The following is a 16078-nucleotide window of genomic DNA, read 5'->3' on the forward strand; positions in this document are numbered from 1 at the left end:
GGAATCAAGTCTAATAATAATAATAGTAATAGTAATAGTGTCTTTAATCATACAGTTCTTTATGGTGTAAATAGCACCATCATATCGGTTAGCACTGCACAGTGGGAACACCACTGGCTTTGCATTCAAGTGCACAGATTTACAGTAAAGATCTTGTTTATTAGCACACACCTCCGTCTCTGTCCTAGTTCCTCTTTATCCCCTGCCCTGCTTCACTTCTTACTACCAGACAGCTACTTTTGTTGTTGTGCATTTGTTGTCTGTCTCAGCTCACCAGAGTGTAGATTTTATGATAGCAGGGACTTCGTTTTGTCCTCTGTCCTATCCCCAGCAATGGAAAAGTACCTGATCTACAATTAGTCCTCAGTAAGCTTCCTTGGATTAAAATAACAAACAAAAAGCCCCACCTCTTCTAAGGAAGCATGGAAAATCACCATCTTACTAGTAATGCTGGGGCCCTGAGGGGCTAAATGACTTGTCTAAGTCACTATGGTAGTTTGACTCATGGCCCAGTACCGAGGCGCTGGAAATGAGGATAAAGGGAAGACGTTTGGGAAGGATGTTGGTAGACCCAAGGTGACTGATTAGCTGTGAAGGTTGAAGGATTATTCAGAGAGGACTCAAGGGCTAGAGGATGGTGGCACCCACGAGGGGAGGAAGGAGTACTACTGGAAGGTGCAGAGATAGAAACTGAAGATTTTGGGGAGAAAAATTTTGTTTCCCAAATGCAAAATTAACAACTGACTTATGAATATTCATTTGCAACACAATGGAAAAAAATAAACAGGTCTAGATATTTTTGAAGACAGAACAGTTAGCCACCGGCATTGTGTTTTATATATAGCAGGCTACCTATTCTTGAATAGGAATATTCAAATTACATATTGTACACGTCTATGTTTTTTTCCTGTCATAGCTGGGTTGCATATGATGGAGAAAATTTCTCTGGTAATCAGTACGTGTTGGAAGAAGGCCACTATCCTTGTGTCTCTGCGATGGGATGCCTGCCTGAAGCAGCTTTCAAGTCTCTTCGTTTTATAGATGTTGTAAGTATAAAAATGTCAGTGTGAATATGGCGTCACAGAGATGTGTGGTTCACGCAGCTGACGGAAACCAGCAGGGAGGCTTCCTCAGGACTTAAAGTCAGAGGCACAGAAAACAGTTGCAATAGAACGTTCTAGCCTATAACTTTTTGGTCTCTTTTTAGAGCTTTAACATAGAAGTTGACTTTCTTTGCTGTTTTCTCAGACTTCAGGTCAAGGGTGTTCAGTCAGTCGTGGTATAGTCATCAGGGGTTCGTTCAAGGCCCCTCTCCTGTCTTCCATTGCATACCTGATCCCTATTTTTATTCCTCTCTCCTTTACAGGTACCCGTTCTAGTGTGTTTGGGATACAGCTTAGATATTCTTATAAAATGTTTTTTATTTTACTTACTTTATCCTCACATGCACACGTATCCCCGTTGACCTGTGTGGGAATCCCTTCGAGATATATATTTAAAAAGTAGATTTGCAGGATTCCACGTGCATGGATATTCAGCTTCTCTAAGTAATGCCAGATTCCACTACTTGGGATCTTTGCTGGCAGAGCATGTGGATTCATTTTCTCCATCATTGCCATTACTGAGTATTTTCTGACTTTTGTCAATTTGAAGAAATTGGGTAGAAAGTATTTTCTCATTGTGTTATGTTTCACCAGTATCTCCTGCATTAGTTATTTGGATTTTCTATTCGGTGAATAGTCCGTTTTTATATCCTTTGCCAAACTCTTTATAAAGTTTTCTGTATCTTTTGTTGTCACTGGGTTGCAGAAATTCTTCACAGTTTTTAAATCTATGGCTTTGTTGTCTTAGAAATTTGCAATCACGTCTTCTCCCAGTTTATCACATATGTGCTACTTCAGATTATGGTGCCCCTTTTTGCATAGAAACCTTTAATTTTTGATGTAGCTAAAGCAATATTCATACAATAAAACAGCAAGATAATGTTCCGATTGTTCAACTCTGGGTGTGTCTGTAGTTTTGGAAATATTTGTTAGTGTTTTTTTGTAGCTGATCTCTTATAAAAAGCTTAAAACATATGTCATCGGTGACTTCAGTTTTACAGGTAGAAAGAACATACATGAGATGGCTTTATCTCCTCCCTGCCTGTTCAAATAACTAAAATGTTGACCGTTTCTTTAGATGTGAAAATAGTATCAGTGAAACATGGTATGGTGTTTAAGATTCACTAACTTACAGTGAAATATCTAAAACTTCGGTATTTAACCACCTAGAATTCTAACAGCTATCTCCAAATATATTTTCAAAAAACAAAAAAACCAAACCCACTGCCGTTGCAGTTTCCAAATGCCTTCCTTCACCTAGTACTTGGTGGATATGCTCCTTCACCTAGTACTTGGTGGATATGCTCAGCCACTTGTGATACTTACGTCATTTCTTTCTAGTATATTTTATATAACCTAATTCCTACACTATACAAACCACCTCTACACACTAATCTGCTCTGTTTACTGGTCGGCAGAAATCTTTGTACGTGTCAGGGCACATCCACATCAGTGAAGCAGTAAGTTACCACACCTTAACCACAAAACTTTAAGCAGGTAGGTAATTTTTGATGTATTATTTATGATCTTAGGATTATTATCATTAGAGCTTAGACTAGGGTCAGTTTCAAACTGTGATTTGAAAAACAAGCATAATCTGCTTTTTATTTTCTGAAAATGAATGGACTTCTGTGCCCTTGTCCTCTTTAAAATGACTGATGGCTTGAACATGCAGCTTCCACACTGGTTTTTTTCTCTCTTTTAACAATTACTCCTATAGGAAAGTTTGGGAGCATGAGTATACAGAATCGTTGTCTTATTGACAAAACAACAACAACAAAAAAGACATTTGAAAATGCATACAAGGGGAAGTTTCTTTGATTAGGTAATTACCACTGTTACCACTAGACCCCAAAGACAGCCATAGTCCTCTGACCCTCACCATTTATGTCCATGGCTTTCCAGCCCCTCCTTTTCCCTAATAAACAATGGCAAAATTGAAAATAAATTTCATTACAAGTGTTGATTCAATACATATACCCATTCCTTTGTGCCTAGGATATGGTCCCCTCCATATCAGCTTTAAAACACTGTTAGCCATAACAGCTAAAACACATATCCATAACTGCTTTAAAACACTGTTATATTTACCCACCTTTCCATGTAGTAGAAAACTTCCTGCCTGTCCTCTCCTTAGCTTCGGAATGCATGAACACCCAGACCTCCAGGGAAAGGCCAAGCCTGGCCAGAGCTTGTGATTTGTCCTTTAACAAGATATTTCCATGTAAGTTTGAATTATTATCAAAGATGAGTAATGGAACACTTGTGTTTGTTCCTATACAGGAATTTTCTGAACCAACAATTATTCTTTTTGAAAGAGAAGGCTTCAAAGGAAAAAAGATCGAACTTAATTCAGAAATAGTTAATCTCCGATCCCTAGGATTCAACACACAGATACGCTCTGTTCAGGTGATTGGTGGCATGTAAGTGAGTTACCTACTTGTTTATTCAATAAGATATTTGATTTTTAAAATTAGGTGTGATCAGAGTCACCTGGGTAGCTCAGTCGGTTAAGCGTCCGACTTCAGCTAAGGTCATGATCTCGTGGTTCACGGGGTTCGAGCCCCATGTCAGGCTCTGTGCTGACAGCTCTGAGCCTGGAGCCTGCTTCGTAGATTCTGTCTCCCTCTCTCCCCGTCCCTCCCCTGCTTGTGCTTTGTCTCTCTCGCTCTCAAAAATAAATAAAGCATTAAAAAAAATTTTTTTTAAGGGGTGCCTGGGTGGCTCGGTCGGTTAAGTGTCCAATTTCACTCAGGTTCATGGGTTCGAGCCCCATGTCAGGCTCTATACTGCAGCTCAGAGCCTGGAGCCTGCTTTGGATTGTGTCTCTCTCTCTCTCTGCCCCTCCCCCAGTCATGCTCTGTCTCCAAAATAAACATTAAAAAAATTGTTCAAAAAAAAATTTTAATTAGGTTTGATCACATTTCTTTCTATCCTGTGCTACCTTAAACAAATTGAAATATAACCTCTTATCCTCCTATTTTCTGTAAGGGTTAATAATTATGTACCTTCATAATATATTTTTCCTATTGAGAAAAGCCATGTGTCAGGAAGATTTCATCTTTTCATCCACATTTGTAATTTACTTAAGGTAAGGACTTTGTCTTTGGGTCCTCTCAAATTCCTAGAGGAATGCTTTGCAAACCAGTGCTCAGTAAACACATTAAGCACTTTTTTTTTTTTTAAGCAAGTAAGAAAGGAAGCTGATTTTTCTTCTCCCTTTGAAAGACCAAGTCCTTTTGTTTTAGAGTAAGGGTTTGGATTTTCTTTACCCAGAAATTGATAGCAGATGCTGTGTACAATGATTAAAGGCCGACATGGGAAGATTTTTCTCACGTTACAAGAATTTTGAAATTAAGATATAAAAGTGAGCAAGGACTACCAACATAATGTTTATAAGAAAGTAAATTTCTTTCCCTCATAAAAACAATAGGTATGGCCTCCCTGTATGCATCAGTGTTGGAAGGGCCAACAGTTATTTACAAAACAGTTGTAGATTATTACTGTGGTAGAATTATGGGTGATTTTTTTTTCCCCAAATGGTTTTAATTATTTGTTTTTATGATAAAATGACTAAGACGATGACATTTTAAAGTTCCAGGACTAAAAGTAGAGAACATTCTTCCTTGATGTAATAGATCAGCCAGAGAAGAGGGTTGCTGGGTTGCTTGCATGCCGTGTGCCATGACCTTAACTTCTTCGGGGGTGGGCACTAGCATCTTCAGATGGAAGAGACCGGAGAATCTTCAGTTTTCTGGATTGAGGAAGATTACACCCGTTTTATTTTTATTTTATTTTACATATATATATATATATATATATATATATATATATATATTTTTTTTTTTTTTTTTTTTTTTTTTTTTTTTTTTTTGAGAGAAAGCAAGAGCATGACTGGGGGCGGGGCAAGAGAGAAGAGAGAGTCTCAAACAGGCCCCATGCGGGACTTGATCCAACAACCTTAGGATCACGACACAAGCCGAAATCAAAAGTCGGATGCTCCACCAACCGAGCTCCCAGCACCTCATACCCATTTTAAACAAAGCTTTATTATTTTTACTTAACCTTATGTAATACTTATCATGTGCCACACACTAATAAGAACTTTACAAATAGTAACTATTTAAATATAAGATTATTACAACTGAAAAGGTTTTACAAAAACCTCATAGGAGGTACAGGGCAATCTTGCAAAAAGGACTGAATTTCATTGCCCTATTAGAGGAAAAACTTACCTATTTCTCTTCAAGATAGGATCCTGGATGGCTCAGTAGGTCAAGCATCTGACTTGGGCTCAGATCATGATATCACAGTTCGTGAGTTCCAGCCCCGTGTCGGGCTCTGTGCTGACACCTCAGAGCCTGGAGCCTGCTTTCGCTTCTGTGTCTCCCTCTCTCTCTCTGCCCTTCCCCACTCATGGTCTCTCTCTCTCTCAAAAATAAATATTAAAAAAAAAAATGGATCTTTGTGGCATACTCATGTACCAAGAATTTGCTATTTGTCAATAAATGGGTGCTTTAAGTGTTTTAGGAAATAGTTTCTTTTTCTCTCCCAATGTATATTTAAAGTATAAAGCTCCGTGTAAAACTTGGAAGCACTATAAAAATATAATCAGGGGCAACTGTTAAAGGGATACTGCCACTTACTGTGGTTTTCCACTTTTTTTTCCCAGATGGGTTACTTATGAATATGGCAATTACAGGGGTCGGCAGTTCCTACTGTCACCAGCAGAAGTCCCAAATTGGTATGAATTCAGTGGCTGCCGCCAAATAGGTTCTCTACGACCTTTTGCTCAGGTACTTTATTCCTTTTCTAGACTTTGAGTACTCTTCTCTGCAATCTTTACCTTTCATCGTAAACATAATTCAACCTTTTAGTTTCGGTATAAAACTGAAGTATAACCTTGGTCTCTGCGCCCCCACTCCTTTAAATTTGGGCTCTGTTTCTGGTGCTGAAAGGTTGTGACGGCTTTCAGAAATGCTACCACATCCAACATCAAAACATGGCGGGTCCCACGCCCTGGGCTGTCCACAGGCAGGCTCCCTGCCCCCGGCATTTTGAAATTCTGACAGACTCCGCATTGAGAAGATCCTAAACCCTCTGAGACTCTTGCGGAGAGTAGTTATCCCTAATCCAACCTCACTTTGGTTTCTGCCTCTATTAATGCTTATTCTGTGCTTCTAACAGTACAACTTATAGATGACTATCGCTGGGGTCTCTGTCTTCCAGAAACGAATTTATTTCAGACTTCGAAACAAAGCAACAGGGTTATTCATGTCCACCAATGGAAACTTAGAGGATCTGAAGCTTCTCAGAATACAGGTCATGGAAGATGTTGGTGCTGATGATCAGATTTGGATTTACCAAGAAGGATGCATCAAATGCAGGGTGAGCTTAGACAAGTGTTTGTAATAGCATCTTTCTTCAAGTAGATGCTTCCTGGAGCACTTTCGTAAATAAATTAGAAGGGTTTTCATGAAAGTATTTTTTAGCTGATAGAACCAATCAAGGAACTTAAAATGGGAGGTAAATCTAGCACTTATCCTAGATGGAGTATTTGTATTTATACTTGATTTTTATATAGTAATAAAAGGAAGTGTCTGGGTTATTCTCCCCTATTTCCTTGATCTTTTATAGTTTTTTTTCAATAAGCCCTAGCACTACGGCAAATCATTCTTGATTGGTTGATTTTGGAGGACCCCGCAGACTAGGGTGAAGAGATAATGCCCTGTGTACAAGACAGTCCATTTCCTAATTATCACACCTTGTGAAGTAGATAATGGCCCATCTCCCTCTTGCATCACTCCTGCCATACTAGATGTTAAAAAGTTGAATGTAGTAAGACTTTATTAGAGAAGCTTATGCTTCTGTTGTAGATCCTCTTTAACTCCTTGATTTTATGGGCTTGACTGTTTGCTCCCAATTTTTTAACTCAGTGCCCCATGAGTCAGCAGAAGGACCACTTGTTAATTGAGTCTGTTGTGCTGGAGGGAGAATCATCCTTTCAGCAAGCGGAAGTCATATTTAGACAGGCACAGAAGAAATAGCCTGAGAAACAGAAGTAGCTGGAATTTAGAAGGCATTTTTAAAAAGCCAACTTCTGCTTTTGAATTATCTTAAACAATTCAAGAAAACTGCCTTTCAGCAGTTATTTCTAAGAAACATTTTAGTGATGTTATTTAACTTTGAGATAAAGTATCCTAGATTACACTTTTAATCTCAATATATAGTTTTCATAAGCATTTTCTGTAGCAGTATGTGTTCATGTCAGATGAACATGATTGCCACACACTGTTTATATATAAAGGATAGATTTGTTTTTGAAAAGGACCCTTAAAATATTTGCGTGAAAACATACTTCACTGTATTTGTATTTTATTCTTTCTCTCTTTTTATAGTTGGATAACATGCCTTCTTAGAAATGTTTATTGGACATTTCTCATGAAGGAAAGAGAAGAGAATAACTGGGATTTCAGGTTTTAAAATGATAAAAATGCCCTTTTTAGCCACTTCAGTGTTATAGCAGCCTTTCAAATTAGAAATGCAGTCACATTCCAGAAGGGTCAGGCTAAGCAGAGATGGTTAGGCCAGGGGAGATAGAGCCACAGACCCAGCCTCACATCATTGTCATTTCTGAACGGGAAAAATGTTCTAAGGTTTCCCTTACAAAGGGCAGAAATCTTGAACTTTCCGGCACTCGTGTCATCTGAAATGAGGGTATAAGTATTTGTTGTTTGATCCCAGTTCCTCTGGCGAAAATGTCTCGTGTGGGGTAAATGAAACTACAACTAAGACAACTTTAAAAATCACTTTGAGCCAAGAACTGATCACGATCCTTGAATGTGTCTCACCTCTAAGCAGTCTTATCTGTCTGTAAGCAGATAGCAGAAGACTGCTGCCTGACAATCGTGGGGAGCCTCGTGACCTCGGGCTCCAAACTGGGCCTGGCCCTTGACCAGAATGTCGACAGTCAGTTCTGGAGCATGAAGTCGGATGGCAGAATCTACAGCAAGTTGAAACCAAATTTAGTTTTAGATGTCAAAGGTAAGAATCATTTATTTTCTCTGTTGTGTCTGTACTCAACTAAAGATCTAGTTTTTACTTTTGAAAATGAGCATAGTGAGAGATCCCATACTGTGCACCAGCCACTGTGCTGAATGCTGAACACTTTACTTACCTGAGCTCAGGGCATCTCTAGAGCAACCCTGCGAGCCCCGTGGTATGCCCTCCTGTCCCATTTTACAGTCCAAAAAGTGAGGGTCAGAGAGGTTAATCATCTCATACCCAGAAGTGCTTTGGTGGAATGCAGACCTAGGCTGACTTCAAACTATTTGTCTTTTTTTGTTTTGTTTTCTTGTAACAGTGTTAGATTAAAAATCACAAAAAGCCCTGATTCCACGAGTAGAGTGGAGGATTCTCATGCACATGCACGTATCAACTTTACAAGATAGTTTCAAAATCAAAGAACTGTGACTAAATTGGAAACATTTTTTTGAAAAATATAGAACCATGTTTGTTATGAATGTGATCAGTTTTGTAATCTTTATGAGTTAGTCTCATCGAGCATTTTTTATTCTCTTAACCTGTATTTTTATTGGGTACCCAGTATGTGGCAGACTCTTTGCTAGATATGGGTACCAAAGTAGGGGAGAAAAATGCTTGGCTTCAGAGAGCGTACATTCTAGAAGCTCCATAGGATTTGTTTTCCCACTTGCTACAGTGGCAGTCAACAAGGAATAAGGATGCCTGGCTTCTAGTCTTGACAAGAAATGTGGGACTCTAGGAGCTTCCTCCGTAGGTCTTTGCTTTAAAGCTCCAAGGTCCCTTCCTAAAATGCAGTATAAATAAGTCCAGTGTCTCTTGAGTATGTTTGTGAACTCTCAGTATATCTACTTAAGGTAGCCAGATGCAGTAGTCACTTGCCTCGTTAAACTAAATTTAAATCTCTCAGAATATGGGAGAGTGGTGCCATCTTGTGGACATGAAGAAGTAGAACCGCACGGCCCACGTCCTGTGCAAGGGAGATACAAATACCTCTCTGGTACACGAATAGACTAGGATTTTCATTAGCTACAGCTGTGGAGCCATTTGTTACCTGCTAACATTGCCCTAAGACTTATCAGACCAAGCGTCTTTCTTGTAACCTATATCTCCTGATATCTGGGGAGGGAGTCGTTTGGTAGACAGCAAGTATTATTATTGGAAGAGGATTCCTCCTTGCTTTAAAAATATCGAAAGTCTGGTATGATCTCAGTTCTTCCTATGTGCTTTCTCAAGGACTGATTCTAATTAGGTAATGTACACAAAAAGAATGTTAAGATACCATAATCTTAATGAAACAAGACGACACTGTGATCTTCATACATCCCCAAATCTCAAAGGAATATATAGTATGTGTGTGTCTTAATGGAGACAGTGGGATTTGGTGGTGGTGGTAACTTCTTTTTCCCCACTACAAACTTACACATAAAGGCCCCAGGCACCTTGTTCTTGTATTCTGTGCAACACCTCGATGTGCAGAGGCTCTGGATATCGATGATATACTCCTCTTACAAGAGATCCAGAAGGTCTGAAAATTTAGACTGATATTTTGTAAATGCTTAAAAGAGAATAAGAACATTTAATTCCTCTTGGCCTGAGGATGCAATAGATTTCAATACCAGTCATACTACCTCACATCTACATGAACAGATTTTTATTTCGATGGAGTCCATGGTGATAGGACCTTGCTGCAGAGACTTACGCTAAAAAGGGATAAGGTATTTGAAGGTATTTATTCCACACTGGGGAAAAAAAAAAAATCAGACAACACTTTCATGTTAAAAAATGGCCTCTTCTTTCAATGGGGAAGTATCTAAATATCTAGTAGGCACCCTTGGAAAATATTCTTACATTCTGGTGAAAGGGAGTTTACAGAGACCATGCAAATTTTACAGTACTGAACACAGCATCTCAAGTGCTATGAATCTTCATACACCAAGTGAGTTCCCAGTGGTAGGAGTGTTGCCCTGTCCCTGTATCTGGCTGTTGGTCCCACTTCCCCTCTGCCCTCATGAAGCCATTTTTCATTGTTCATGTAAAACCTGTTCCATCTGACAATTCCACTAGTTTCCAGCCTGCCTTTTTTCCTCACTGGTATCTCAAACCCATGATTCCACCATTGAATATATTTCACAATCTCTTTCTTCCTTTTCCCTTCTCTAGATTCTTCCATTCCACACATGCCCACACATACACCCCCGTTTCAGACATCTAAAGAGTAACTGTGGACTAGCTTTTAAGACTCAAGTAGGAGAAGGAGCTGTTGGTGCTCCTATGATGGGATTTTAACACACCCAACAGTAGATTCACCCTCTTTGCCCAGGGATGTGTTCCAGGGCTTTCCTCCCTGCTTTTTTTCCTAGAGACAACATTTCGTTTTATTATGTGCCTTTTCTTTCTTTCAGGGGGTACACAGTATGACCAAAATCACATCATCCTCAACACTGTCAGCAAAGAGAAGTTAACACAAGTCTGGGAAGCCATGGTCCTATAAACCTGAATAAAGAATGCAGGAGGAATATTTCTGGAGGTCTTCCAGCTACGTGTTAAAAAAAAAAAAAAAAAAAAAAAAAAAAAAAATGACTGGTAACAGACAAGCCAAGAGGAAAGTGGACTTGCTCCTTCTTCAGTAACTCTAAATCCACGCTTGAATGACACTGCCATGACCTGGACTATGTCTCATCTTTTCAAAAGACTATATAATGAGTTTTAAACCAATAATTTGTCCTTCTTTCATTTCCTTTCTGCAGCTGCTTAAAAAGGTTGCCTCAAGAGCAGCTTTTGGGTGTTTTTAGAAAATGTTATATCAAGACTCTGTACATTTTAAATTATTTCCAAAGATAGTGACAGGAGAGAACAGGAACAGACTTGAATATACTTTGTGGGCCTACAAATCTCTTACACTTCAAAGGGAAGGATAAGGGGCACCTGGATGGTTCTGTTGGTTGAGCATCCAACCTCAGCTCAGGACATGATCTCACGGTTCATGAGCTGGAACCCCGCATCGGGCTTGCTGCTGTCAGGACACAGCCCACTTTGATACTTTGTCTCCCAGACTCCACTGCTCACATGCTGTCAAAAAAAAAACAAAAAAACAAAAAAAACAAAAAAATTCAAAAAAAGTAAAGGGAATGAAAAAAGCTCAAGTTTGTAAGGCAGAAGACTTTAGCATCTGAGAAGAAATATCAGGCCAATAATTTTGGTCCTACTGTTTTCTGTAATCAATTATGCTCTGTAGCAAAGTGGGGAAAGGCTTATATGACACTTTAAGGAACTAAGTAAACAAAATAGTATTTTCTTAGTACTAAAAGTTAATAAATTTATAAGATTTCTTGTCAGGTCTGCTAACATTAGCAGGATTTGGATTATTTTAACCCACTTGTGGGCTGGCCTAGAATGTCACAAATAAGTGGTGTTTAATGCTTTTCTTACAGATGCTACGGAACAGTGTTACCGTGACCTAATTTACTAGCCTATCCTCTCATCTACGATTAGTTCTGAAGTAAATGTTATATAATCCTTCGCTAAACTCAGGTCTTTAGCCTAATTTCCTGCCTTCCTATCCCGCTGCATTGGCACAAGGCCTGCATGGAGTGCAGCCACTGCCTTCTGGTAGCGGTAAAAAGAGGTGGAAGGTTCAAGATGACGACCAGCAATTCTCTCCAGAACGCGAACGAAAGGAGGCCTTAAGCAATGCTGGTCAAATTTTAGAACTCTGAAAACCCTAAAATGCAGCATCTCAATGAAAAATGAAATAGTTTAACTGCTGACAATACACGGACCCATAAGTTCAAACAGTGTATTCTCGTTTGAACAAAACTGCTAAACATTCTTTGGATAGACTCTTCCCCCTTTTGTCCATATTTCATTATCCTTGTTAATAATACTGGTGCTCTGGTCACAGGAAGAACAAATCTCATTTCCTTTTTATCTGTTCCAGTGTTTCCACTTCCTAACCATTGCTCCTCCCTGGAGGCTTGGATAGGCAGTTGTGGTCAGTAGCTTATCTTGGGTTTTAAAGGAACACCTGCACGTGTCCAACGGCTGCCAACAGGTCTTGTTCTTAGATGATGTGGAGTTCCGATTTTAGGCCTCTGTGCGGATCACTACAGTGTGCTGGGGTCATGTTGCAGTAGCCTGTTTTGAATTTATTTCGAATAAACTGGTTTCTGGTTAACTGTATTGAGGAGATGTGCGAGCGTCCTTGCAGTAGCCCTTCCAACGCTTCACCGGGGCAGATTAGACACAGATGACTGCGGGGGAGGAGGCAGTGCTGGAATAACGGCGGGGAAAAGTTTCTTTCCAGACTCCTTGGTGAAGACAGAGGACATGAGGGTAAGTGAGGCCTTCCCTCCCCTCGCTATACCACCCCGGCGCCCTCAAGAAAAGTGCTGGGACTGTTCACACGGAAGTCAGAAGTGGCCGGTACTGACGAGAACACCACTTTCTTTCTCTTAAAATGTATTTGTGCCGGTGAGACCAGCAATTCCAGAGAAAAGCCCTCATCCAGGGTTACCAAATGAGTGTGTAATAGGCACAGACTGAGTATCAGGTTACTCAAGTCCATGTCCAAAGCTAAAAGCTTAGTATCTAAGGTGCAGGAGCGAGGAGGAATGCCACAGGAAATAAACACTTACCTTGAATGAAGGTCACAGACTAGAGATTCAAAAGCTGCAATGGGCTTACTGGCGAGATAACTAAGTACAGGCATTTAAGGTGAGAAACTGGAGAAGGGTTGCAATTTCCACGGACAAGTCCTCAGAGGAGCATGTTTTAGTTGGTAAAAGAGGCCTAGCCCTCATGCTAAATGTAAGGGTTTTAAAAAGTTAGAAACTTTACCATCACCTTCCATTTCCTTGAGACTAAACAACCAAATCAGCTAGATTTTTATATGTGACCCTAAGAGATTTACAACTTTGAGGGTGGTTACGACCACAGTAAAGCAAAGGAAGCCTTGTCCAGTTGGATTCATCAGTGAGCACTTTTTTAAGAAGTAGCTTTAAGTTCTTCATGCCGCCCTCCACCCATATGCCAAAAGTTTTAGTATCTCACAAACATTAATAAAAGACTTTGAGCTACTAGAACAGAAGATGCCACAACTGTGCAAATCTGGTGTGAAAAACAGCTTGAAAAAAACAATGCAATTTTCGCTGACTTTATAGACAAGTCCAAGTGTGGATATTTTCGTGTAATGTCTTCCTTACTTGTGTGTCCCTGGTGCTTGGGTCAGAGGACCTCTCGGCAAACAAGAATGCACGGATGTCGAGCAGGGTGACGTGCAGAGGGTGGTGGTATGGCTAGAAAATGACTCTCTGTGCTCAGTTCAAAGAACAAGAAAATACTGGCAAATAGGTGTCTGTATTTTTAAACTTGTATCACGGAACTCATCATCTAATCTGGAAAGTGATGGCTACTAGAAATTTGGGGCTGAGAGGCACTCACCGAATAAGAGCCAACAATCACCAAACTGAGAGTTTATTTAAATGACATTAATTACAGTCTTTCCTCTCGCATGTCCTCTTTCTACCTTCAGGAAGGCTTCTGGAACTTTAGAGAAAGGGAAGGTTTTTTCAATAACTGGCTGAATCTGTAAGACACAAGAAGAAGTTGATTGGAGGGGAGGAAAGATGTAGGTTTTCAAGGCAGATGGGTCAACGGTGTCCTCACCATGTCCCTTGAGGCCAGTCTCCCGGTTCTATCTCGCACCTAGATGAGGAGCTGACCACCACGCCACGACGGCGGCCCCACTCCTGTCTCTTCTCCTGCCTCACTGCGTCCTTGGAAGGTAGCTGTGCTGGGTCGCGTCACTCTCCTATGCAGAGCCCTTCCACAGCTCCCAGCCACGCATTCAAAGGCCACCACCATCCCAACCTCGGCCCGCATACAGACTCCACACTTTACCAAAATGGCCGACTCATCACCGTCTGAACAATGGGAATTTGTGCCCCTCTGTCAGTTCTACCACCGTCCCAGCCCAGGTCTCACACTACCCTTCCCGACCCCCCAGTTTGCAGTACATTCTCTCGGAACTGCTATGGGACTTGGATGGCCCTCCACACAGACTGCCCGTCACAGCTGCGTATTTGTCTCAGCCACTCTGTTGGGTAGGGTAAACACCCAACGGGGCATCCCAAGGTTTTGCTGTATGTATCTCTGTGGCCCCCTTTTAGGCAGTGTACAGAATAAGGGCAGATTCTTTTTTATAATGTGTTAAATGTATGGCCTATCAGCCCAAGCTTACAGTACTTGTGGCACAGGCCACCTCTTTTGCACACCAGCCCCCACACTCAGCGCAATGTAAGGCACAGGACAGGCGCTTAATAAATGTCACCTAGGTGAAAACCACTAAGATAACTGGGAAGCAAGAATCTTACGTGGGTTCTTTGGGTTTCAGGAGAACTGTCTGGGGTGGAACCGTCCTGAGAGGGTTTGCCAAATGGCAGAGCAGCTGGTTAGAATGTTCAGGAAAGCCACCTCGGCCAGCTCAGAAGTGCTGGAATGCTGCTGGTTCTGTTTACTGTATTGTTAGTACTGCCAGCAACCTCCTTCCGAACGGACGTCCCACTTAGTACCCTCTCTCCTGATGCAAAAATCCAACCGAACTCTTCCTTTTCCAAACTTCCTGCAGAAAGCAATAATTGTCCACTGGGTATTTCAGAGGACTGCCTCCCACAGCTCCATAGACAGGGAGGAGGGGTCAGAAGGCATAAGCCAGTGCATACACTTTACTAGAAAGATGTGTTCTCGTGGGGTTCAGAGGCATCTGAAGTAGTTTCCTCTCATGTGAACTTTACAGCCCTGTCACCAGGAGAGTATCTCGGGCTCCAGAAGTTCCCCTCTCCAAAGAGTTTAAAATTCTTTTGTACCCACAAATCACGATAAGCTCATGACAGAAGTAACAGCATGTATTGTCCTCTTTTAAGCGCTCTATGGATTTTACCCCATTTAATCCCTAAGGCCACATTATGAGGTAGGTAGCAGTATTATTTCCATTTACAGATGAGGAAATCAAGACCTAGAGTTAAATGAGTTGTCCAACTTCACGTGTACACATGTACACTCCCATCCACACCTGGGGACATTACTGATTAACAACCACAGTCCTCCCCAGCAAGCTAAGCATGATCTCGGAATCTTTTTCAACTCCACAGTCACTAGGAACAGACATGAGCTGGCTCCCCAAATGAAACCTATCTGCCTCCTCTGGTAAATAAAAATGGAAGGCACTGAAGTTGTTTCCTGCATATCGCACGTGAAACTTCCTGAACCTATCACTCTCTTTAAAGCCCCTGGGACATTGTTTTTTGAGTGCTAATTACCTAAAAAGGAACCACCTGAATGCAGGCTTAAACTGCAGTGTCCTTGGGGCGCCTGGGTGGCTTAGTGGGTTGAGCATCTGACTTCGGCTCAGGTCACGATCTCACGGTTTGTGAGTTCAGCCCCGCACCGGGCTCTGTGCTGACAGCTCAGAGCCTGGAGCCTCCTCCTGATTTTGTGTCTCCCTCTCTCTCTGCCCTCCCCCTCTCACATTCTGTCTGTCTCTCTCTCTCTCAAAAATAAATAAACGTTAAAAAAAATTCTTTAAAATTCAGAGTCCTTGGTCTCCAGTTAGAACAACTAAGCCAGAATCTCTAGGGGGTGGGGTGGGGTGGAGACCATGCATTTTCAGTAAGCTTTCCAGGTGAGTTTAGTGCCCACTGGAGTGGGAATCCCCGCAGCCTTTTGTGTTAATCTTAGGGTCCCTGACTTGTGTCAGACACATTCATTCAGAATCACACAAAGATTGACCAAGTGTCTACCCTCTAAATGTTAGGCACTAACCCAGAGCAGCTAGACAAAACAGGCTCCTGAGGGTAAACCAAGGAAAGAAAGGAGGCAATAACATCAGCTTTTCACTGAGCTTTGAACACCGGCAACAAACGCAACACAGCCAC

At 41.1% G+C, this 16078-nt stretch overlaps 2 protein-coding genes across 4 annotated transcripts in view; one reads left to right on the plus strand and one right to left on the minus strand.

Annotated features, from left to right (window-relative positions):
- Window positions 1-12326, plus strand: part of CRYBG1 (crystallin beta-gamma domain containing 1) — a 54712-nt gene extending 42386 nt beyond the window's left edge. The window contains exons 15-20 of one of the 2 annotated variants that reach the window (XM_015539014.2): window positions 917-1046; window positions 3387-3526; window positions 5776-5899; window positions 6333-6491; window positions 7985-8147; window positions 10550-12326. In XM_015539014.2, coding sequence (XP_015394500.2) covers window positions 917-1046; window positions 3387-3526; window positions 5776-5899; window positions 6333-6491; window positions 7985-8147; window positions 10550-10638 — 805 coding nt within the window. In that variant the 3' untranslated portion in view covers window positions 10639-12326. Of the gene's footprint in view, window positions 1-916; window positions 1047-2823; window positions 2929-3386; window positions 3527-5775; window positions 5900-6332; window positions 6492-7984; window positions 8148-10549 lie in introns of those variants that run through there. The other variant, XR_006217775.1, reaches the window with a different exon arrangement.
- Window positions 12327-13603: 1277 nt separating this feature from the next.
- RTN4IP1 (reticulon 4 interacting protein 1) overlaps window positions 13604-16078 on the minus strand; it is a 48713-nt gene continuing 46238 nt past the window's right edge. For both annotated transcript variants that reach the window (XM_042986900.1, XM_007085491.2), the window contains one exon: window positions 13604-13731. In XM_042986900.1, the coding sequence (XP_042842834.1) occupies window positions 13624-13731 (108 nt within the window). In that variant the 3' untranslated portion in view covers window positions 13604-13623. The remainder of the gene's footprint in view (window positions 13732-16078) is intronic.

Source organism: Panthera tigris, chromosome B2, assembly GCF_018350195.1.
Source record: "Panthera tigris isolate Pti1 chromosome B2, P.tigris_Pti1_mat1.1, whole genome shotgun sequence".
NCBI classification, from domain to species: domain Eukaryota; kingdom Metazoa; phylum Chordata; class Mammalia; order Carnivora; family Felidae; genus Panthera; species Panthera tigris.